This window comes from Lagopus leucura, unplaced genomic scaffold, assembly GCF_019238085.1.
Source record: "Lagopus leucura isolate 7727_CA_CO unplaced genomic scaffold, USGS_WTPT01 Super-Scaffold_73, whole genome shotgun sequence".
NCBI lineage: Eukaryota > Metazoa > Chordata > Aves > Galliformes > Phasianidae > Lagopus > Lagopus leucura.
The window spans coordinates 7077358-7100478 of record NW_024962252.1 but is presented as its reverse complement, the minus strand read 5'-3'; the positions used below and the strand labels follow the sequence as shown (position 1 = coordinate 7100478).

Genomic DNA, 23121 nt, shown 5'->3' with positions numbered 1-23121 from the left:
TCCCCGCCCGCCCGCTCACCGCGCAGCCTCCGGGGGGCCGAACGGGCACCGCCGCCCTCGGGCCGTTTGCGGCCGGCTTCCACGCCTCCTTCCATCGCTTCGATCGGCGGAACAACGGCGGTCCGCCCCCGCGTCACACCACCACCATCAGGCCGGTAGGCGGGTCCGCCCCACCGCCCGATGGGGGCAGGGCCGTCCCGGGCAGCCCTTCACACCGCCCCGCCGCGGTCCCTCCTCCGGGGCGGTACCGCCGGGCTGCGTCGCCGTGGCGGCGGCGGGCGGCGCGCACAAAGGCGGTGGCGGCTGCGGGGAACGGAGTGGAGCGGCCCGAGGCAGCCCGGGTCCGGCGGTTGCTGCTGGGTTTGCGGCGGAGGTGGGAGCCGAGAGCCGGGGCTCGGGGCCGTGCGGGTGGGAAGGGAGGCTGCGTGACCTGCAGGTGCCTCTGGCCTGAGTGGGATGCCCGGGACATCCCACGGTTCCGGCGGGCAGCTCCTTTTCCTTGCTGAGCGCTCTGATTCGCCGCTGTTTGGTAGGCGCTGCTCGGAGGTGGCACGATTTGCGCGTCACAGGCAGGGCCTGGCCGGCACGGTGCCGGCTGTGTGCGTGCAGCTCAACTTGGCTGTCGGGAGTCTCTGTTCTGTGATTATCCTCTGGTTTGGTTTGCGGTCTGGGGTGTTTTGTTTGTTTTGTTTTCTCGGCGGTTTTATCTGTGTCTGTGCTGTCTCAGATAGCAACTACTGGCAAATGTTTAGTGTCTGTGGGTAAGGTTTTGCTATCATCGTCTTGTCACTTAGAAGCCAGATGCTGTTGTTACAGTGAACAGAGCCTGTTGCCATGAAAGGAACTGGAGGAGAAGTGAGGAGATGATAGGGTAGAGGTTCAATAATGTGATGGTTTTAGGTATAAAGACATAAAAATAGCTACTGATGGTTTTAGATACTTTCTGGTAGCTTGTGTCACCTGTCAGCATCTGCTTACCTGGCTCAGTGTGGTCTGGTTGTGAGGGAGCTGGGCAAGTTTCAGTTATAGCCCTTTTCCATACCTATAGATGTGCAGGTGTATGTGTTTGTTTATCTGTTGAGCACACGTACGCTCAGCAATCATTAAAAACATTTGGAATGCAGTAAGTGTTTACTTTAAGCTCTGACAGCAGGGCAGTATAGTCAGAAAGAAAACTTATTTTCGAGTCCCACTGAAAGAGAGGATGCTAGTCATGTGAGGAGTCAGCAAGGAATAGAGCTACAGCTGTGCCTCCTCTCTCATTTGTGTTCCTGCTCTGACATTGGAACAGTAGCCCAGGGCAGCACAGGACGTGATCTTCCATAATATTCACCACCTGATTCAAAAGCTCTTGGTTTCAAACATTGGTCTGTAGTTTCAATTTGTTGTGAAGTTTGATCGTATTTGTGCAGTACCAATTCAAGTGGGTGTCAATTTGTATGGCGTTAGTGGTCCCCTTGAGGCAAGCTGGGAATGTGCATTTGGGAGGCTGGTGTGGGACTGCAGTTGTTGACTTAAACTGATCATGAGATAGTTCACTTGGGCTCAGGCACGCTGGCTATGGGACAAGAAGCCAGCTGTGTCCTCCTTCTGTTTGAATGCCAGGATTCAGTACAGGCGTGTTTGTAGTCTTCAGATTGAATCTGTGATTTCAGGTGCTCTCAATGAAATATGCTATTATTTATGGGAACTTGCTCAAGTATATGGGAAATGTAGTATTGCAAATGGGAGAGATTGTGGTAGAATCTCAGCAATAACAAGTAGGACAGTCATCAGATAGTCAAAGGCTGTATCTGTGAATAAGCAGGTTCTGGGAATGACTTGCAGCTTGGGGAGTAACTTTGACACTTGATCTGTTTGACTCCTTGGACATTATAAGAAGTCACAGCTCTTGGCTAACTCCAAATGGGATTCAAATTGTCTAATAGAATTAAGCCCAGAATAATCCCAACCTTAAAGTATTTCTGCTGGCAGGAAGCAGAATGCTCTTACTCTGGTGTCAAGCCAGCCACATGCAGCATGTTCTGTTCTAGTTTGGGATGAGCAAGTGTCTTGCACCTGTTCCCAGCTGACCAGAAGCATTGTCAAATCACCTGCAGGAATGTAGTCTGTCTCATACTGCTGTGACTGTGGTGAGATCTGGAAAAACTGTGCATAATCAGGTTTGGTCTAGAGTCTGTCATACTATTTGTGAAACAACCAGAATTGCACTGTTCAGCAGACGGCACTCCCACAACTTGTCCATATCAGAAATGTGGCTGCTCATGGCTCCTTCTAGCTTGTGTGTCCAGGTTCCCTTTCTTAGATGGTGGGGGGGGGGGGGGGGGGGAGGAAATAAGTCTTGTTTAGCAAGATTTGTCTGTATTTTGCTACCTTATGATGTAGCCACATGTAACAGACCTCACTTGACATCAGTGGGAGTTAAATCGCACTCTATATCTCAACCTTAGTAACTTGGACAAGATGATATATGGATCTTGTTGCAAAACATGGACCTAAACTGAGACTTGCTGCAAACCTACGTGGTGCCTGCACAGTGGGGTTCATAGCCAAGACCCTGGGTTGGATTGATGTAGAAGCCAGCAAGTAATAAAGAAAAAGGTTTTCAAAAGCTATTAATGATTTTCGGAGTCTAACCAGAAATGTGGTAGAACTTAGGAGGTTTGGATGGGGTGGTGACTCAGCATTAATGACTTTGCAAGATGTTAATCATTTACTAATAGATAGAAATACTGCTTCTAAATGAGTAGAATATTAGTTTTTATGAGCTTTAGTAGTTAGGAAGTCACTGCTAGTGCAGTTACTCTATAGATGTGAAGGGTTTATCTTAATTTTGGAAAAAAAAAACAAAAAAACATCCCTCCAGAGAAGCTTACTGGAATAATTTTGTTATCAATGTTTTTAGAACATAAACTCTGATGCAATTCTGAAGAATTCTATTAATTGCTGTAGAGGAGGTTGGTGTTCAATACTGCAAACAAAACTGAGTTGTTTCAGAGTCAAGAAAAGAAATATTTGGCACATAATGAAATGATAGAAGTCGTTACTTACCTAGGAGTCTCTTAAGTGTTGCCGATTGCTCTGCTGTGTGCGATTGATTCCCTTGGAGGAGCCAAAGTTTGATCCCCAGCTGTGGTCCAGTCTCTCTCAAGCTTTGCATCTTCATAACAAAAGCCAAGAGTAGATCAAGGAACCATGTAGCCCAGGCTTGGGAAGTTCTCGTAGTGTGGGCATGAGCTGCAGTGCTGCAGTGATTTATCTGAACTGAATGCTGGCTCGTTGCTTTCTGGCTCCCTTTCACCACTTCGAAGCTATAAGGAAAATTTATTGGGAAAGTTTGGGTCTCATCATGACATAAGGTTTTAAATCCATAATGAAAAGGTGTGTCTGTAATGTGGTATGTTCCTTTGTGCTGCAGATTTTGTTTGTGTTACATTTAGCATTGCTGCACATCTTCTTTGTGCAACTGCAAAAAATTCTGCAGTTTGTGGAACTGCAGAACTCTGGAGAAAGTGTTGAAAGGGACCTAAATGTTTTACTCATGCTAACACATAAAAGGATGCCAAAGGCCATTCTTGGCAGACAGACCAGCTAGCTTAGTCTGCTTGCATCTGTGCATTAACTTTTAAGGAAGGTGACTACATCTAAACTGCTCTTTGGGAGTCATCTCTTGTTTGTCTGAACTGCTGCTGCTACTGATGGGCCAGCTACCCAAGAATTGCTTGGGAGAGTGCTTGTGTGCCAAAAATGTACCAGGTTTTTGTAGTTTGAATAGATTCAGTCTAAGCAATCAAACGATGAGCTCTGTGATGTGATTTTGCTTACTAACTAGGACACGAGCACAGTGACAGTGTCTTTAATTGTGATAACTTTCAGTGTTTTATTGGGTAGTGTCCAGAAAAGAAAGGTGGAATGGTATGGGGGAAGAGCTGGGTTGCAAAGAAGGGGCCGGGAAGGGTGCAATTACCAGCTTTCCCAGTGTGTGTGTACAGCTTGGTGTACCTGTACAAAAGAAGCAGATGATTCAGGTGGTGGTGCTTTTGAACTAGATTGGTCATCCAGTAGAGTTGGAGCTTCAGGAAGGACTGAAGATGATATTGTTAAGGCTACTCTTTGCTAAGTTACATAATTAAGTAATAATTTAGCACCCAATGCTTTATTTTTTACGTATTTTCCACAAAACAATAACATCTGAAAAATGATGGCTGTCTTAATAACAAAAAGATTGGAGTTATTCCCTCAGCAGGGGATGCTAGTTAGTTTGACATGAAAAATGATGCTAGAAAATACTTTTAATTTCATAATGGATGAATCATTTGGGTCTGTGGAGTGTTTCAGACCATTTGAGAATAATGGCAGAAGCATTACAGGCTGCTCTCACTTGCTGAAAGCTTTGATCAAAAGGATTTTGAACTTTCCCAGCAGCAAAAAATAGTTTATGCTCTGTCTACTAGCTTGCTTCCACAGTATGAAAACAAGTTTTGCTAAATCCAGTGTGATTAACAACCAGGCAGTGGGTTTAACCCATGACGTAAACCTTGTGCTTATTGCTGAAGTCACTGCTGCCTGGTTAGTGTGTGGAAGATGTCTTGGAGATGCCAGAGTGAATGTTGCACCAAAACCACAGGCAGCCTCTCTGGGGTTTGAGGAATGTTGGTTTCCTGGAGTGCTGACACAGTATTGCCTGACTGTAGGTTGTCCAATCAATTTCAGCTTTGGTGGGTCTGTGCAAAAGCTAGGACAGAGGGCCCATATTTTGAGTCTGAGTCCCATTTCTGAACTATCCCCCTGCTAGAACTCCCTTTTGCTCCCTATGTTGGAAATATGAAACCATTTTTGTGTGATTCCCATAGGATTAATCTGTCATCCTCTTTTAATTCTGCGGTGATTTTACAAGCATGGGCCAGGTTCAGCCCAGTCTGGACTTAATGTCTGGCACTAGTGAACCATTTGAATGTGGCTTTTTTTTTTTATAGGGATTAGAGGCTGCACTGTATGGAAGCAAGCTGTGCTGTTCCACTTGGTCACAGAGCTTGAGGATAGCGTCTCACTTTTAATTCACCAGCATAAAAATAATCTGTGTCCTAAGACAGGGCAGGCAGTGTGGTTGGATTTGTCATGAACGAGAGCAGTTCCATAATTCTCCTTTGAGGAGCTGAGGAGATCTGCTGATGTAACTTGTTAAGAGGATGTGAGTTCTCTTTGTTTGGACTGGTTACCTCTAACCTCCCAAAAAAGCAGGTGTATGTCGAGTCCCAGCAAGTACTCCTTCACCAAGGAAAAGGAAGTCACATCTGTGTTGCACCTAGAAATTTTGTTGCTTATGCAGGCCAGGCAACAACTGGTGTCAAATAAACCATGTAATTTGGAATCTAAATGTAGCCAGCTTTAAGTTTAATGCTAGCACAACAAGAAATAAATTTCTTATTTAGGTTAGACAAATCCTTCATAGAAACTGGAAGTATTTTTCCAAAGCAGAGATAACTAAAAAAAAATCTACTAACAGTAAGTGTGTGTGTGTAGTGCTGGCTTCTTGGAGCGTTCATGTGGGAGCTATGAAGATAATTAGGGGGCTAAAGCTTACGACTTGCAGGGAGAATCTTGGAAAGTTAATTCTGCTCAATCTTTAGGGCAGTCAGCAACCTGCTGGGAATACCATGGAAGCAGGATTTGTTCAGATGTGCAGAGTGATAAAACGGGGCAAAGGGCACAACTTGTGGGAAATTCTAGTTAGATACTGGGTAGAAAATCATCGCTATGAGGATGTGGTAACAGATGCTTGGTAAGGCTGTGAAATCTCCATCCTTGAAGGTAGTGAGAGCTCCATTGGGATTCTGGGCCGAGCTGCCCCTCCTTTAAGGAGGGCTGTGGTACGTGGGACTCTAGAAGCCCTTTTCTAATCTGCTGTTCCAACAATTATGACACAGCACAAGGTGCATCATGAGTTTAAAGTTCTCAGTGCAACAGCTCTCTGCTGGATATACATTTAGGAAAAGTATGTTACTAATACTCTTACTGTAGGAGCCCAGGATGCTGCTGCCAGTTGGATACTGGAGCATTGAATATTATGACCTTTTGCTATCAAGTTTTCACATTTTGACTTATCAGTGGCACTTCCTAGGTGCCTGAGTGCAGATTTATGGATTTCAGCAGTTAACATTTTGTGTAGTGCCAAATACTTTGAAATAGACAGGTCAGTTTTCATGGCATTCTTTTAATAGTTATTTTTTGGTTTGTTTGTTCTCTTCTAAGTATAAATCACTGTTAAAAATCAGAGCTATTTTTGAATCATTTCATACTTGCATCATTTTGTTGTTACCAAGAGAGCACAGCTGAAAGAAGCCTGTGTTGGAGCTGCTGCTTAATAAGTGCTATGCAGCTCAATGCAGTGACTGTCTCAGACTGAGTTTGATTCTGTTCTCATCAGCAGTGTGAGTTTTACCATTTCCTGCCCTCTCTGTTGGTATCCAGGTGATGTGCAGCCCTGTAAGGGACATGTATGCCAGGCATTCTAAGTATAGGCTCAGTACGTACAAGAACAGTCTTGAAATCACTATCTCAGGATCTGCAAGAGGTATTGGAAAAAACAAAGGAAATAACACAGTCCATGGAGTTTCTAGTGCTCTGGAGAGCATCTGCTTAAATTCATTCATATTTTGTGACCCCTCAAAGGACTTGCTGGATTTATGAGTGTCTTGTGTAGGGACTGTGTGTGATGAGAATATGTATTAAGAAGGGAGGAAACTATACTAATTGGGAGAGGAAGGGAAATAAAGCCAAGCAGCCAACCACTTTAACCATCAACACGTGCCTCATTTTTGATAAACTTGCTTGTACTAAGAAGATATTCTAAAAGATTGGTAGAGTTGTATTTAAAAGCACTCCAAAATTCAGAAGCTCTGGAGTGCCAAAACATATTGCATACTTTATGCACGTGTGTCTTACAATATACTTCTAACAGCAGAAATCTCAGCTAAGTGGGAGAATAGTCTTTGTCTTTAATGCAGTGAAAAAGGAGATCTGCTTAGAACCATCCCTTGCCCTGCCCTTAAAAGCCTGTAGAAATACACGAGAAAAATATATTCCATTTTTAGAGCACAATAAATGATAGGAGGGGATGTTTTGTGCTGCAATAATGCTTTTCTCTTCAGTGATAAAGTAGAAACACTTATGAGCTACAGTCTGAAAGTCTGACTGTGGTTTTGAATGCAACTAATGTTACAAACTTTTGGAAGTTGTTATAATTCTGAGAGTTAAAAGGTTCTTTTGTTTTTGTTTTTTGATAACTCTCCACACCTATGTCAGCTCTAAATAAAGTCATTGAGAAATCCTGATTTCATGTGAAGTTATTAACTAATGAAACAAGAGAATAACCCTTGCTGGAATGTAAAATGTCTCGATCTCAAATGTCTTTACAATATAAAGCAGAGCTCTAAACCTAATCTGTTTTATCTGTTGCTTTTCAGGTCCAAACCATGAACTACGTTGGACAGTTAGCAGGGCAAGTGTTTGTAACTGTGAAGGAACTCTACAAGGGACTAAACCCAGCCACGCTGTCGGGATGTATTGATGTAATTGTTGTACGTCAGCCGGATGGAAATCTTCAGTGTTCTCCTTTCCACGTCCGCTTTGGGAAAATGGGAGTTCTGCGTTCCAGGGAGAAAGTGGTAAGAATTGACACTTTGGATATATTCTGTCTGTGATTTGACTCCAGTGGTATGAAATTTACTAGATACTCTGTATGTTAGACAAGATTTTCTTTGGACATTCTTTACAAAGTACTCAAATTGAAGCAATTTTCACTTAATACAGTTATTACAGACTGCCACACTTCTAAGCATAATTGCTAAGATGTTGACCGTAATAATAAAAAGGAACCATGAAATTTGTAGTGTTTATTTTCAATAGAGCAGAACTTTGAATGTGCTAATTTGGGCATATTCTCAATTTCATTAGTGACTACGTTGAAAGATGACTTTTTATACTATGTGCATTGGTATTTATAAAAAAAAAAAAAGGGATTTACAATGAAGTAATATTTTTGAGGTAAAGAATACTAAGACAAATCGAAGCTAGAAAAAGCAGTGAGGACTTCAGATAAATGTAATCAAGCTGAACGGCCTGGCCGTACAGTGTAGGATCAGAAGTTGCCAGTGACTAATGCATGACAGATTATTTTAGGAAATAATTCATAAGCACATATAGTTTGAGCTGAGAGTGTATCTGTAATTATTCAGCAGAAAAATTCAAATGTCATCATTCTTTAAGTCTTACCGAAATCAAAAAGGAACGCAAACAATTAAAATGGATAACAGTTGAAATTGTTCCTATGCCAAACACGTGCAATTTCTGGAAATGTAAATGTAGGTTGTCCAAGTCTCCCTCCATAGATACAGTGAAAAAGAAGTTAGTGGCAAAAATGGTTATAAGCAAAGAGAGAAATGTTCCTGAGAAGAAATGGAAATGGTTGGTGCTGTACAGCTCTAAGATAAATGCATGGAAGAAATCAATATGTGGATCGTGTTGAGAATAAAAAAAAAACATTTTTGTTTCTGCTTCTCATAGTACTTGCTTAATTAATTTGAAAGACAGGATATTAGAAATTTGTATGTGGAAGCACTTTCTGCACGCTGAAAAATTAGGCTGTGAATTAAAAGGGAGAAAAGATTTATGTGGCAAATGAAGCATCTAGAATTTCAATTAAAAAGATTCAGGGCTTTATGTAATGGCTATAAACCTTCCTGGGGAGCTAGACAACAATGAGCTGAGTAAGTTAGGGCAGCATCCTGAAAACTGATGGCCTTGTGAAGGGCAAGAAAATTTCCCTGCCCCTTCACAAGTGTAGTGGAGTGGTTTTTTTTTTTGTTAATGAGGAGGCTTCCTGTGCTGCACTGAGAAGTATTTGTCCATTGACAAAGGTAGGATAGCTGAACATGAACTGTGTATCTAAAACAATGTTGTTTTAATTTTCAAAAATGTTATTGACTTCCAGGTTGACATAGAAATTAATGGAGAGGCTGTAGATTTGCACATGAAACTAGGAGACAATGGAGAAGCCTTTTTTGTGCAGGAGATGGATAACAATCAGGTAAGAATCAAAATTCCAGTTTGTTAAAACACAGTGCTTACTCTTCAAAGTCAATTCTGAATTTAGAGGTTTTGTTGAAAAATGTATTTTTATCCGTTCTGTAAGTTTGAAAGTTTCTGGATATTTTTCTGCTATTGGAACTCAGTACTGAACTTTTTCTTGATTGCTGAGGTTGGAAAGAACCTGAAGAAAATCATCACATAACTAAAAATTACGGGCTTATATGCATTTCAGTGTGTGAACAGAAATAACATGTACACAGTTCATGTGATCCAAAGATGCGTACAGCAGAGGATGGTATTTTCACAGCTTCTTTTTTCTCTCAGAAATCTTGACTTTGAACACATATACTCAGCAGACTGCCAGCATAAAGTGCATGTGCCTTGTAAACGTTTGTGTGCAGAGTAATTGTGGTACTCGCCAAAGACGTCATCCTGCAACTGTAATTCACATGAATTGTATTTAAATGAAAATTTCTGCTCTTGAACTGTGGAATTAAGTACTAGCCTATGTAAGTTATGGCCACAGTTGTTTTGAGCAGTCCCTGTGTGAAGTAATCTATCAGTAAAGCCCTTAATTTTTGTTACTGTACAAAGTGGAATGAATTCTCAAATTCTTCTACAGAGGGATCTTGCTGAGCTTCCAGATATCAAATCATTGTTACTTTTCTGAGTGATGTCTTAAATTTTGTTGATTGTGTGTGGATTTTAGATCTATATTTATGACTGACAGAAGAACTAACTTTTTTGCATGGTTTGGATTTCTTTCTCAGGAAGTAATTCCTTATCATCTCTCTACGTCCCCCATTCTGTCTGAGGGAACTGTGTTAATGGAAGCTCAGCTGAAGAGGAACTCAATTGACAGGATAAGAAACCTGGACAACAGTGTATCCTCACAAGTACCACCCCAAGCTCATGGATCCCAGCCTGGTAATGAAACATCTCCAGTCTGTAGCTCTGTGAAAAAGAGAAGGAAAAAGAGGAGGAAGTCTACCCACAAAATAGACAGCTTAAAAAGAGAAGACATTGGAGACACATCAGAAGATGAAGACATGTTTCCTATAGAGATTAGCTCAGAGGAAGAAAAGGAACCATTGGACAACTCAAGGTATCACAGTGGAATGGAGATGTATAATGGAAACCTAATGCAGGGTTAATGTTCCATTCTGTACCTCTGACAGTAATTTTGAAGTTGGTACACATGGCTGATAAACATTCTTTCTAAGAAAGAGCTTTTGGCTAGAAAGCTATCAGGAGTGCTACTATCAGGAATAATGAAAATGGCACTTAAAAAAAGAACAGTCTTTAGTCATGCTGTGGGCTAGGAAGGTGTGAATCAGATGACATTTTTCTGTCTTTTTACTTCAGGTTAAGTCAATTCTTCTTTGCAGTACGTGTTTTTCCCCCCTTTACTCCCACCCCAGCTGTCTGTAGTATGTAATGGTTGAGTAATAAAATGTTTTTTTTAATGTCATGTCTCTTCCTAGGATTCTTGTTCCGGATGTGTTTGTTGATGACGTATCTGATATAAAGGCACCTGCTGTGTCTACTTATTCTCAGTCCTCATCATACCCTCGTTCGGATGGGGAATGGTCACCTATTCAAAGGTAATTTTCTGATGGTACAGTCCTAGATAGTTCTCGTTTCATTAATTTCTTACATGCTAGTGCTGTATCAAGTCTTAGGAAAGTTTTGACAACAAACATGATCACTGTCAACTGCTAGATGAAATCACATACTGTAGAACAATTTCAGGTTAACTTTGCCCTTGATTTAACAAACACGTGCATACAAATTCAGGCCCACAAATTCTAAAGAATACTTATGTGCAAGCAGTGGTATTAACAGATGTGTGTACTTCAAAGAGGTTATATGTGTTGTCAAAGCTGAATCTTTACCTGATGCACACACTTTCTAAGCATGTCAGTCAATGCAGAGATGTAAAACTTTAAGCACTTTGAGTATACTCAATAAGTATACTTTGATTATACTTTTTTTTTTTTTTAAATGAATGTTCATGTCCATTCCTGGTATTTGGGAAATACCATCAGAAATTGATATCTTGTTGTCAGTTGCATTCATTAAAATAAGAATGAAGTGTGTGTGTGTTTATGTGGCTGTACACCACTTCAAGTGGGGTAGTATCAGTAAGACTTTATGGTATGTCTTAACGAACTGTCTCTGTGGGTGAGGAATGGAAGAAAGGAAAGCAAGGAAATGATTTTTAGAGGCTTAATTTAGATGTTTTACATTGCATTCTATAATAAACTTTCTGCACTGACTGTATAGCTTAATGAGATTAGCTGGTGACAGTATGTGTGAATACCCTGCCTCCTCAGTGGCTTTTTTTTTACTGTACATTCTGTTTGTTTCTGGATTGCAATATTCTGTATTTCGAAAACTCTAGATGTAAATTCATCATTTACATAGCTAATACACAAAGAGCTTATGTTAATCAGCACTAGTTGTGAATAATGACACTGTTTTATTTCTTTTTTCTTACCAACATGTTGTGTTGTCCAGTAAACCTATAGATTGCACAGGGCAATCCTCTCTTCTCACTGTTCCAGTAGATGGTGGCCTGTCTAACTCTTGTCCTCATCAGTCTTCTCATTTTTCTCCTCCAGACAGGTAGAACAGTTGTTCTCCCACTTTTCTGTGCTATTCTTTAATCCTTTTAATGCATTAATATGCTCTTGGCGCATTAATATGCTCTTGGCACATTAATTGCACGTGAACTGTGCTGTATTTATAACTGTACTCATTGCTAACCCAGACACTTTAATAAAAGTGACTTTGGAAATCACTTCCTCTCTTCTTTGTGAGCACTGGCTGGAGGTAGGTTGCCTTGAATGACACGTTGAATGAGGGTAGCTAATGTATCCATCAAATCAGGGCACTGAAGACCTAGTTTAAAGATAAGTTTATTAAGATGATACCCCCCAAAAAGGAGAAGGAACTTAGTGAAGTTTTGCAGTCCTCTGAAGACTGGCATTTCCATGTGTCTTTTTACAGTTAATATATATTTAAATGACATTTCTATCCATTGTTTCTCCTGAGGAGTTTACTTCTTCACCAGTGAAAGTAAAAGCAAAACACAACCTTTAAAACCCAGAAATACAAATTCTGCTTTTTTTTTTTTTTTTTTTAAATGGGAGGAGCCAAATGTCAAAACAGAACCTCTTTTTCTCTTGTTGCTTGTTTTGAAATACTCTCTGCACATTGGATTGGAATGGGGTGCATCTTAGGAGGAAAGATGGCACAACAGAGCCTAAAACTTGGGAGACCCACAGTTATGCCTTTGCTGTAGTGTGGGCATCCTCTAACCTTGGAATTTTACAAATCTGAAAGTGGATACAGATATTTGTAGATGCCTTGTGTTCAAGGTGTCTCAAGGTTCTGCAGCCAGGCACTTTCTTTCCAGTTAGTGGAGAGATGTTATAGCAACTAAGTACAACCTTCTAAATTATGTGTCTGAATATGGTCTTGGTTCTCCTTTAGTGCTGGGGAAGCTTTGAGTAGTGAATCAGACTAAATTGCACGTTGCTTATCTCAACATAGATACCAAGCTAGATACCAAAGGTAGTATTAAAAACTGAAAATCTTAAGGGTTTCCCAGCTTGGAGATCTACTCTTTATAGCCTAAACAGCCATAACAACAGCTACTCTGTGTGAAATCCTGGGGTAGTCAGGGATGTTCTCCCCAGTATTTACATGGGAAGGTAGAGCGTATGCACAAGTGGGCCTTGAACAAATAATATGCCCTGTATGGCTCCATCAAATTTGATCTGGAGTTTAGCTGTCCTGCAGTTGAGACTTGCAGCTAAAGTGCTGTAGTGACTGGTCTAGATAAGGCCCTCTCTGTCTACAACTCCTTTCCTCTGTATGAGATCAGAAATGCTACTGTGATCACTCAAAAGGAGGCTCAGAAACTCTGAACAGTTGTTCTGGAATGTAAATGAGGTACCTCCCTTTCCTTCTGCCTATCTTTTTGCAGTTTGTTTGACTTCAGTCAAGTCAGGACTTTTTTGCAGATCACACTGCTGTTTTCTTGGGCTTTCCTTGCTTTCAGTAGGAAGTATTTCTTAGATAAGCGTGGTTTCCTGCTATAGAGCTGCTAGCCACAGTCCAAGTTTCTAATTCTTTGACATCAGACTACATTCATTGCATGCACAGCTTGTATGAAGAAATCTATAGGTCTGGGACACCAGTATTTGGTGTTTATGGATTGGATATGTGGATTGGATAGATTGCCTAAATGATTGAGTTTGTCCTTATGCATTGCTGAGAGGACTGGTAGCTCTAGTTTGACCTGCAGTATCTTCAGCAATCTGTAGAAGGGGGTAGAAATTCATCTGGGCTGCGTCAGTGCCTGACTTGAGGACAGAAGAATTGTATGAAAGGCAAGGTATAGCTTGGCCTGAGTTACAAATGTCTTGATGGTGTAAGAAATAAAAATCCTTTGGAGTCTTTTATTTAGGGAATTGCTTCTAGATTAATATCACTGAACTACAAGTCCTATGTGATCTTGCAGTTCAGCTTTATTGACTTTCCTAGTGCAAGTATAACACTAATCCAAGGTTTAATTTCATATAGTATTTTCAGTCTCTTCTTCTATTGTAACTAGCAATAGGACTAGAGGGAATGGACTCAAGTTGCACAGGGGAGATTCAGGTCTGACATTAGGAAATAAATCTCTGAAAGAATGGTCAGGTGCTGCATGGGCTGCTCAGGGAGGTGGTTGAATCACTCACTCTGGAGGTGTTCAAGGAATGTTTACATGTACTGAAGAACATGGTTTAGTGGGAAATAGTGGTAGGTGGATGGTTGGACTGGATGATTCTTTTCCAACCTTGGTGATTCTATGATAGTGGAGTAAAATAAAAAAAAAAAAAAGTGGTTGTGAGCTTTATTAGCCTCCAGTATGATGTTACTTTGGTAGCAATATTTTGAGGGAAATAGCAGCTAAAATAGTCCTTGCACAGATAAAGGAGACAAATCTGGCGTCACATACATGGAGGTAGAACTATGCAAACAGACAGTAAATAAGCAAGACTATAGTTTGCATAATTGCCTTCTGCACACATAAATTGCTGTTCCAGCAGGGTATTATGTGGGGAGAGAGTAGCTGCTGAGTGTTAAACAAGATAGTATGAAGTAAGAAGGATATTTCTCTCTAATAGAAAAACAGCTCTCACTGGAAGGTCTCTAACTCCATGCTAATGTTTCTCGATGGCTTGGAAAATTCCAGTTTATATTCTAGATTATATAAAAGGTCAAAATGTTTTAGTATTCTTTTTTGTAAACAAGACCATAGTTTATTCTCTTTGCCTTATAGATGTGTTTACATTCTGATTTGATATCAAACCTTTTACACTGAGATGCCATTGCAACGGTAATTATGGTCTCCTCTGGTATTGTGTTAGTATTTATTCCATGTAAAATGGGTATTGTACTTGTGTTGAAAGTTCAAGAGATGGTGTATGCTCTGTTTTAGGAGAGTGGGTAGCAGCCTTTTGCATCAGGAGCTTTCTCAGAGCAGAACTCAGTGTTAACGTATGCTGTTTCAAGCACCTACACATGTATGTCTGGGAATAAATGTCACGGTTCTTCTTCACTTAGTTGTGTGTCTAAGAAAACTGTGTTTTCAGAGAAAATTCTGGGAAACGCAAGGCCCCTCTGCTCCACTCCTTGGTTTGTATTCTCACTGCAAAATGCAGTTGCTAGCCCAAGCTGAATTAATGCCTGTATTCTCTTCAGTTGTCTGGCTGAGTAAGGTGGGAGTTTGATCTGAATACACCCCAAAGCCTGGACAGAAGGCTTTTTTGAAGTAGAATAGGTGTTTTGAAAGTTAAAATGTTTATAATGCACTGATTAGTGTGGTGATAATGCTTCCTTGAAGTTAGATTTTTGGAGCTTAAAGTTGCAATAGGATCATTGTTGGCAAAGACTTTCTTAAGTGTCCAGATTCCTAACATGCAAATTTTCAGTGGGCCCTAGATGCGTATTGCCAGTTCCAGAAATTTGCTAGTGGGCTAGTGAAAGATATTGAAAATGCCACCAGGCATTTCTTAAATCCTTGGAGCTTGAAATTGCCTTTTACAACATATTTCATTAATTCCTTCATGTGTCAGATGGTACTTTATGGACTAATGAGTATTTGGTCCTTTTATAAACTCTATAATTTAATCATTTGTAGCTGAAGAGTGTTCATGTTTCCATATTCAAGATATGTCCCAGTGCAGCAGAGCTAAAAACAAGCAATAATGCAGATAAAGTTGATAATATTCAGGACTGAAGTTCACAGGTCTTTCAAAGCTGTTTTGTGTAAGTGCATAGTAGCTATTTGCCTGTAACCAGTGAGTTCCCCCACCATGCTCTACAAAACTGTCCTGTTTTGGAAGAGCAAAGCTATTTTGGATATTCATGTGGATTCAGTTTATTTAGAAGAAAGTTTTTTTTTAAAAAAAAAAATAAAAAAAATCAAACATGAAGAACTTGGACCAATGTAGAAAGCTTTTTAACAGTGAAGATAACTCAGCTTTGAACCCTTGATCTATGAATGTTGTGGATTATTATTATTTTTTTTTCTTGTGGTTTGTGAATCAAGATGGAATGAATATACCAATGACTTCTCAAACAGCCATAAATTCTGTGGCTCAAAAAATAATGGGCTTTCTTCAGAGATTTTTGGGGTGAAATTCTATGAGTTGCATCACGCAGAAAGGCAGAGTAGATAATTATGATTTTTTCCTTTTACCCTTGAAATCAGTGCATCATTTATTAAGGACTAAATTGACTTCACTTTGTTGACTTCAGATTAAAAATATGTTGCAAAACTGATAATCTCCTGATAAATAAATGATTTTATATTCCAGTGCAGCAAAACAAAAAGTTAAATATTTTTCTGCTGGGATCACTCAACTTCTTTGTGTACTACTCCTGCTGTTTTCCCTATAAATATGCATATATGGGGATGGAACTGAACAAGTCAGTAAAAAGAAGCAATAAACTGAATACCTTTAGGTTAATTACTTAGTCAGGGTAAGGTGTCTTGTTGATCTGAGTGAATCACTTCTATGCTTCATGTCCACTGTAACAATACTAACATCTCTTCATCTACTGCTTCTGGTGCCATCCCCATTCCAAATTCTTTTTTTTTCCACATAGGAAAAAGGATCTTCTGAAATATTCAGGTCCTGTGCTCATCTCATCTTTTTCATCTTCTTGAAGTCTGCTTCTGTGATGGCAGTTACTAAAAGATGGCAGATTATGAGACCACTGTGTGCTAGTATTAAGAAGATCCTGAACTGTTCGAAATGTTTTTCCTTGCTTTCATACTGTCTCAATTGGCTGATAATAATCATAAAACTTCCAACACTTTGGACTGGTGCATGTCAATTTGTAATGTGCTTACTGTGTCAAGGTTATTTTTGGTTTTGTAGTATTTCTGTAGTAAGTACTACTTCTTTTCTTGTTTATTTTTCTTCAGTCCGTCAGGCTCACGTCCTCCTACTCCTCAAAGTGATTCAGAATTAGTCAGTAAATCTACAGACAGGAGTGGACTAAAGAATCCACACATGCACTGGGCCTGGGGAGAGCTACCACAGGCTACGAAGGTATGTGGTTTAATCAGTTTAATTCCTTGCTGGCATCTGTTGTGCTTTGATTGGGCAAATGTGCTTACTTTATTGCAGGCTTCTGAAGGGAGAAGAGATCCCATTTTCACATGAAATTGTAAGGTTTCATGTAGGAAAATTGCGTTTTGTTCCTAAAGAGCCTTAGATGCAAAGTAGGTGCTTGGTGTTAGCAGTTTGATTCACCAAAAATGAAAGTGGCTGTTTGAGTGTATATATATCCAGAAACACCTGCAATTGTCAACAAATCTTCACATGCCCAGATGTGCAGCTTTCTTGGATGTCCTGACTCGACTGGCTTGATGCCTGTGTCCAGCCTGAGGCCATCTGGCTTTTCTGAGAGCTCTGCTAGATGGCAGGATCTGTGGTGTGCCAGCAGTATTGTCTGCCAAGCCATGTGCAGCTGAGTGTGCTGCTGGTCAGGTGTGTCTGTCTCCTTATGGGAGCTGCTGAGTCAGAGCATTCATTCAGGACAAGAGATTGAGGACTTGTACCTGCCTGTGGGTGAGAGAAACAATGATGATAGAATCGTTAAGATTGGAGCAGATCTTAAGGTCATCTAGTCCTGTTGTAGTACTTAGGGACAGGTTTGGTGGACATCTACCCTTTCCTTAAATGCTTCCAGAGATGGTGACTCCACAACTTCCCTGAGCAGCCTGTTCTAATACTCTTTCTGGGAAGAAATTATTCCTAATATCAATCTGAACAATTATGCAACTTGAGGCCTTTCTCTCTTGTCCTATTGCTAGTTACAAGGACACGTTGCAGCTACGGGGGCACAGAGTATGCAGCTTTTGCTTCTTTCTGCTGAAGGCTGGCTTTTCTGCAGGAAGGACTGTAGGGGGCGATGGGACAGGAGTAGAATAAAGGGACAACCCAGGCTATGCAGGCCAGCAAAGTAGGCTTTGCAGATCTTATTCTCAGAGACTCTTCCCTTTGCAATCCCTATCTGTGTCGCTAACCAAGCTATTGTGAATTTATCTGGCCATGTCTGAAGTGGGAGTTAAGCTTTGGATGCTCTTCATCACCTTGTAAATGTTTGCTTGCTCTGACATGAAGGTTACAGTAGCCGTACAGCTGCTGTTGTAGTGCAGTTCTCTCCGTAAGAAGGCCTCATGTCTTGCACTCCAGGGAGATCTAGAATTGTGCCTATAGAGAGCTGAAAAAACTTAACCTGGAGTATTGGTAAGTTACAGCAAGCCACATCTTTTTCCCTGGGAGCATTCTGATTGTATGAGAACTCTAGTCAACAATGTTTGTCAGGGTTACTTTCTAAGGCAAAGCTGCAGTTTGTGCTGAAAGAGAGGAGGTCAGGTGGGAGCTGTGATGTGCTCTCACACAGGTGTGTGGGAAATGAGGACTGCAGAACCCACTGTAGAACAAAATTTTCCTGGACCCAGGATGCAGCTGCATTATATTATATTTGTGTGTGTGTGTGTATATATATATAAACATTATATATAAAACATACTTACAAGCAAGTAGTGCAGTAAAAGGCTATTGTATTTTGAAGCATCAAACTCAGTTATTTGTGGCTTGCTCACCTTGAGAATCTGATCTTGTATTGTACAAGTGAAACTATTGCATTTTTTTAAGAGCTTTTCTGTATAGCAGTCTTTTTTTTTTTTTTTTTTTTTTTTTTTTCCTTACAGACGAGTTCTTTGATCAAAGCTAAGGAACCCAACACAATAGATGTAAATCCTTCTGAAAGCACTCACTTTCGGGTCATCCAGAGTGCTCCTATAGAGGAGTTTAATGGTGTGTCTCCTCTACCTGTCCTTGGACAGACTGATGCAGCAACTGCTGATGAAACTGAGCCCTTGCCAGCTGAGACAAATAAGCCAGAGACAGAATCTGCAGGAGCAGCTGTACTATCGTTGCCTGCCAATGAGGATATAAAACAAGCTGCGGCTTGCTCAGCTCAGGCAGTTGGCAAGATGGATTCTCCTTCCAGAAAGAAAGGTAAAACTTGATTCTTCATATTTACATGTATGATTTTGTTTTTTAAAGTTCATGGTGATGAAGCACTCCATTGCCATATAAATTAATCTGTGCCCTTAGGACACTTTCAGACTTGGAAAGGAATAAATTTTACAAAGAACACTCAAAACCTGAGTTGCTCACAGTATAGAAGGACAGAAGTTTTCATTTGTTGGGTATTTTTGGCAAGGCTGCAAAATTTGCTCCAAATTCATCAAATATGGTTGAATTCAGAGATCTTGTTTTTGGCACATTCCCACTCTAGATCTGTTGATTCACTTGCTTTGACCACTTTCAGAGCTATTGTGCATGGCTGGTACTTGTTGAGTCTCTCTGTTCTTGTACAGTGATGTAGCATGGATTTTTACACAAACAATAGATATACTCTAAATTGAGCAATTTTAGTTATATATTCTTAGTATGCATCTTGTCTTGAATTTGTGAGATGTCTGCATCTGTTTCCTAACTTTTGGGATCTATTCCTACTGTATTTTATTGCAAGTGTTAGTCTTCATGTAAAATATACTTGCTTACAAAATGTTACATTTTAGAGCTCTGATTATTTTATAATTAAGAAAATTCTACATAAGCCTGCTTTGTGCAGGTGTGTTTTATCAGTAAGCATACAAGCTTATAGCAATTTTCACAAACTTTTTGATGTCTTTGAAGTCAAAAAAAGCCCAAGTTAGTGACCAACGGTTTGCAATTCCCAATGAATCCTCTGAATGAGGAAAGCTGCAGCATATCTCACAATTCTCCTGTTTTCCCATTTGTGTGTTCCAAGTGTGAGCAATGTATACAAGCAACTTGTTTTGAAATTTTAGGCAGTACTATTTTATGCAACTGCAGTTCACAGACTGTTATGACTTGTCTTCTTTCTCAATCCTAAAATGAATAGCTAAATAGCAATACCAATTCAGACTTCTTACACAGAAGAGACTTGTTAATAGACTTATTTCTACCATCCCTTACAGACAAACGAAGCCGGCATCTTGGTGCTGACGGTGTCTATTTAGATGACCTTACTGACATGGATCCAGAAGTTGCTGCGCTTTACTTCCCCAAAAAGTATAAGTTGTTTGCTTACATTTCTGCTGCTTGTATAGTTTTCTTCCTTTTCCACTGAGATCAAATGGTTTGTGCCAACCAGATGAGGCCTCTTCTTCAAAAGAAAGTTTGATTTTCTTTCAGTCTTCACCACAGTTTGTAGAAATGTTGGGGCCTTTAGGTGGCTTGGTATTTGGGCCTAAGAGCTGTGCTCAAAATTGATGTTACATGTTGGTAAACCAAGCGTCACATATTGATTGTGGATCATGACATAATGCACACTGATGTTTGTGGGTGTTACTCACATGCCCTGGGAGAACAGTTGGCCGTGGGATATATATATATCCCCATGTCCTTGCTCATTACTGGTACCTTACTGTTACCAGCATAAAACTATTGCTCTTATATTGTTCTACTGTGGGTAACGACCAATAAACAATATGTTAGAAAATCATTTTTTAATGATGCATGGTAGACTTTCTTATAAAAGTATTTCATCCCAAACAAATTGGAACTTTTTTCAGTCTTTATCGGAATCTCTTCACGTTTCACATCTTCTTTGTCCATCACATTCTAGTCATTTCACTAAAGTAGTTGAGCAACAATTAAAGTGGCTTCCATTTCTCTTTTTTTTTTTTTCTTGTTTGCTTAAAATCACAGAATCACCTGGGTTGGAAGGGATCCCAAGGATCATGTAGTTCCAACCCCCCTGCCTAGCAGGGCCACCAAACATACACATTCAGATCAGGTTGCCCAGGACCCCGTCCAACCTGGCCTTAAACACGTCCAAGGACGGGGCATCCACAACCTCCCTGGGCAGCCCGTTCCAGGGCCTAACCACTCTCCTAGTAAAGAACTTAATCAAAGAATATAAAGTAAAGAATCAGCTGTTGTTACATTAGTGTTTCAACAGAACAGAGGAAGATTAGTAACACGAAGGAGGAGGTTGGATTGCAAATTCCATTCTCAAATGCATTCCTATAAATCTGGAATGGAAAAGCAACTTGATGAGCCTGTGTTTCTTCATAATGATCTCATCTGTATACATTTGATTTTAAGAAATAATACATAACAGTATCCTCTTAAAATTTTCAATTCCTAATAGCTTGTATATGCTTATATGCATATTCAATATTCAAAACATTTATATACATATCTGGCAAATGTACAAACTTTGGGAACAATTCTCCTAGTATAAATTTTGATTATGGCCATCTTAGTTTATCCACTAAGCTTTTACTGTATATTATTTTTTCTTCTTGTAAATAAACTGTAATTATACATGGGTAGTTTAGGAAATTTAGTAGAGGCAATCTAATTCTTAAGGACAAGTGAGATCTGTGCTGCTTTGTTTAAATTTATGGCAAAAGCCAGCAAATTTATTTCTCTTTATTCTTCGGCATGCATCTGATCTAAACAGTATGATGTTGAAGAGAGAGGATTTAGGAATGGATAGGTGAAGAATGAATGTCTGATTTTTCTTTTTCAGTGGAGATAACATACAAAACAGAAATGCAAATGACACAGGGCCACGGTCTGCCACCCATTCTCCACAGTCTTTTGGGAGCTCAGGTGCTGACAGTGGTGTTGAAAGCACCTCAGACGGAGCCAGAGATTTGCCCTCCATTGCCATTTCTCTCTGTGGAGGCCTCACGGACAACAAAGAGATAACCAAAGGTATAGGTTGACCTGCAATACAGGCGTGTGCGCTCAACCAAGTCTGAGCGTCCTTTATCAGGGGAGCAGTGCCCTCCTGTGGCTGTATGTAGGAATATGTATAGAAAACGCTTCCTGAAATGACAAATTTCTTAGATTCTTTTCATAATTAGAAGGTCTTTATCATTTCACTGTTTTTAACAGCTTTTAGTAATCTAATGTATGCTATGTTTGTGAAAAATGTGTGTGTGTTTCCTGATAATACCGATTTTATATCATAGCAGTGTGCATGGTGCTTTTGTTACCTGGTATAATGTATAGCCAGGAAGTACTCTGCTGTCCATGCCAGGAATTAAAAAGATGGTCTGGTCTGTAGATGGCAACAGCTGCTGTGCCTTCCATTTCTTGTGTGACTCCTGAGAGAAATCATTTGAGAGTGTTTGGTTCTTTAAACTTTCAGCTGCATACGATGAAGATAAATGGTTTAAAAAATGCAAATTCTGCAATAACATGGAGTCATAAACCCATGAGCCTGATGTTATGCTGATTACTGTTCAGAAGCTAGTTATTATGCATTTTGATTATATTGTAATTTGAGTTATGCTTGTTGTTCAGATCACCTGTAAACTGTGGGGATTTTGTTGAAGGAGCTGCAGTAGTGGAAAAGGTGTTTATTCATAGGTGATTATTATTTTACTGTAAGCTGTACAAATGGTCATGTTTTTGCTTATGGGTTTATGCATGTTTAAGCCCACCAGGTCCTATTCCTAATTTGGACAAAGGGTCAGTAAAAGGCATGAGGAAATATTTCCTACTTTTCTTAGAAGCCTAATTTTCCTCCTCACAGTTCTATCCCTAGACTTTCTCTTAGCTTGTATTTTGAAGGGGAAAATGCCCAGCAGTACACAAAGAAACCTTCAGAATCTTCTGAGATTGAAATTTCTGAATGTCTTGCTTCAGTATTTCTACTGATCTCAGTACCCCAGTAATCAAGGGCAAGCACTGAGTGTGAAAGCAATATGTTTTCTTTTAGACTGGCCCATCCCAGGGGGAATCTATAAAAGCATGACTTGTTTGCTTTTTTCTTTTCCCCAACAGAAGAATTCTTAGAACATGCAGTAACATATCAGCAGTTTGTGGACAATCCTGCTATCATTGATGACCCCAACCTTGTGGTTAAGATTGGAAATAAGTAAGTATATTTCCATGGAGTAAGTAAGGAGAAATGATTCTTACTGTTGCAACGAAAGCTCTGCTGTGGTACTTTGTTGTGTTAGACCAACATCACTATAGCTGAAAAATAAGTTTTGAACTTTTGTAGCATAGATTCATTTAGAAAGACTCAGCTTTCAAGTGAATTCAAGCTTTTACTTACAGTTCTCCTTGAGGATGAAGTAAAGAGGAGCTTCAGATCACCTGCCACAGCTAGCTGACACAATCTGAATTTCATGAAACCAGTATTAAAAACTAATAGCATTCATTCTCAACTGGTAGAGTAAAAATGAAGTAGGATGTGAACTTGCTAACGCTTGCCTTGATCCAATTTGAATAATTAATATTTGCAGGATTGTGATGTTCTACTTGTAAACCCTCCATATGCAATAAGTTGTGTTTATAAAGCTGAATATTTTTGCTAATGTGCCTCTAGAGAAGCATCTTTCTTTCCGAATTTGTCAGAATTCACCCACTGGTATGAGACTTCTGTTTCTGGAGG

At 40.0% G+C, this 23121-nt stretch overlaps 1 protein-coding gene and 1 long non-coding RNA gene across 6 annotated transcripts in view; one reads left to right on the top strand and one right to left on the bottom strand.

The window, feature by feature from the left end:
* The window catches only part of LOC122181795, a 44892-nt gene extending 44795 nt beyond the window's left edge, over positions 1–97 (bottom strand). Inside the window, exon 1 of the long non-coding RNA XR_006179594.1 lies at positions 20–97. This is a non-coding gene — a long non-coding RNA (uncharacterized LOC122181795). The remainder of the gene's footprint in view (positions 1–19) is intronic.
* Positions 1–23121, top strand: part of LPIN1 (lipin 1) — a 75324-nt gene that overhangs the window by 30399 nt on the left and 21804 nt on the right. For 3 of the 5 annotated variants that reach the window (XM_042874489.1, XM_042874499.1, XM_042874519.1), the window contains 10 exons: positions 7467–7667; positions 8993–9088; positions 9861–10195; positions 10575–10694; positions 11611–11718; positions 16580–16706; positions 18377–18686; positions 19679–19772; positions 21241–21428; positions 22506–22599. In XM_042874489.1, the coding sequence (XP_042730423.1) occupies positions 7467–7667; positions 8993–9088; positions 9861–10195; positions 10575–10694; positions 11611–11718; positions 16580–16706; positions 18377–18686; positions 19679–19772; positions 21241–21428; positions 22506–22599 (1673 nt within the window). Of the gene's footprint in view, positions 1–294; positions 374–7466; positions 7668–8992; positions 9089–9860; positions 10196–10574; positions 10695–11610; positions 11719–16579; positions 16707–18376; positions 18687–19678; positions 19773–21240; positions 21429–22505; positions 22600–23121 lie in introns of those variants that run through there. The other 2 variants (XM_042874514.1, XM_042874507.1) reach the window with 2 other exon arrangements.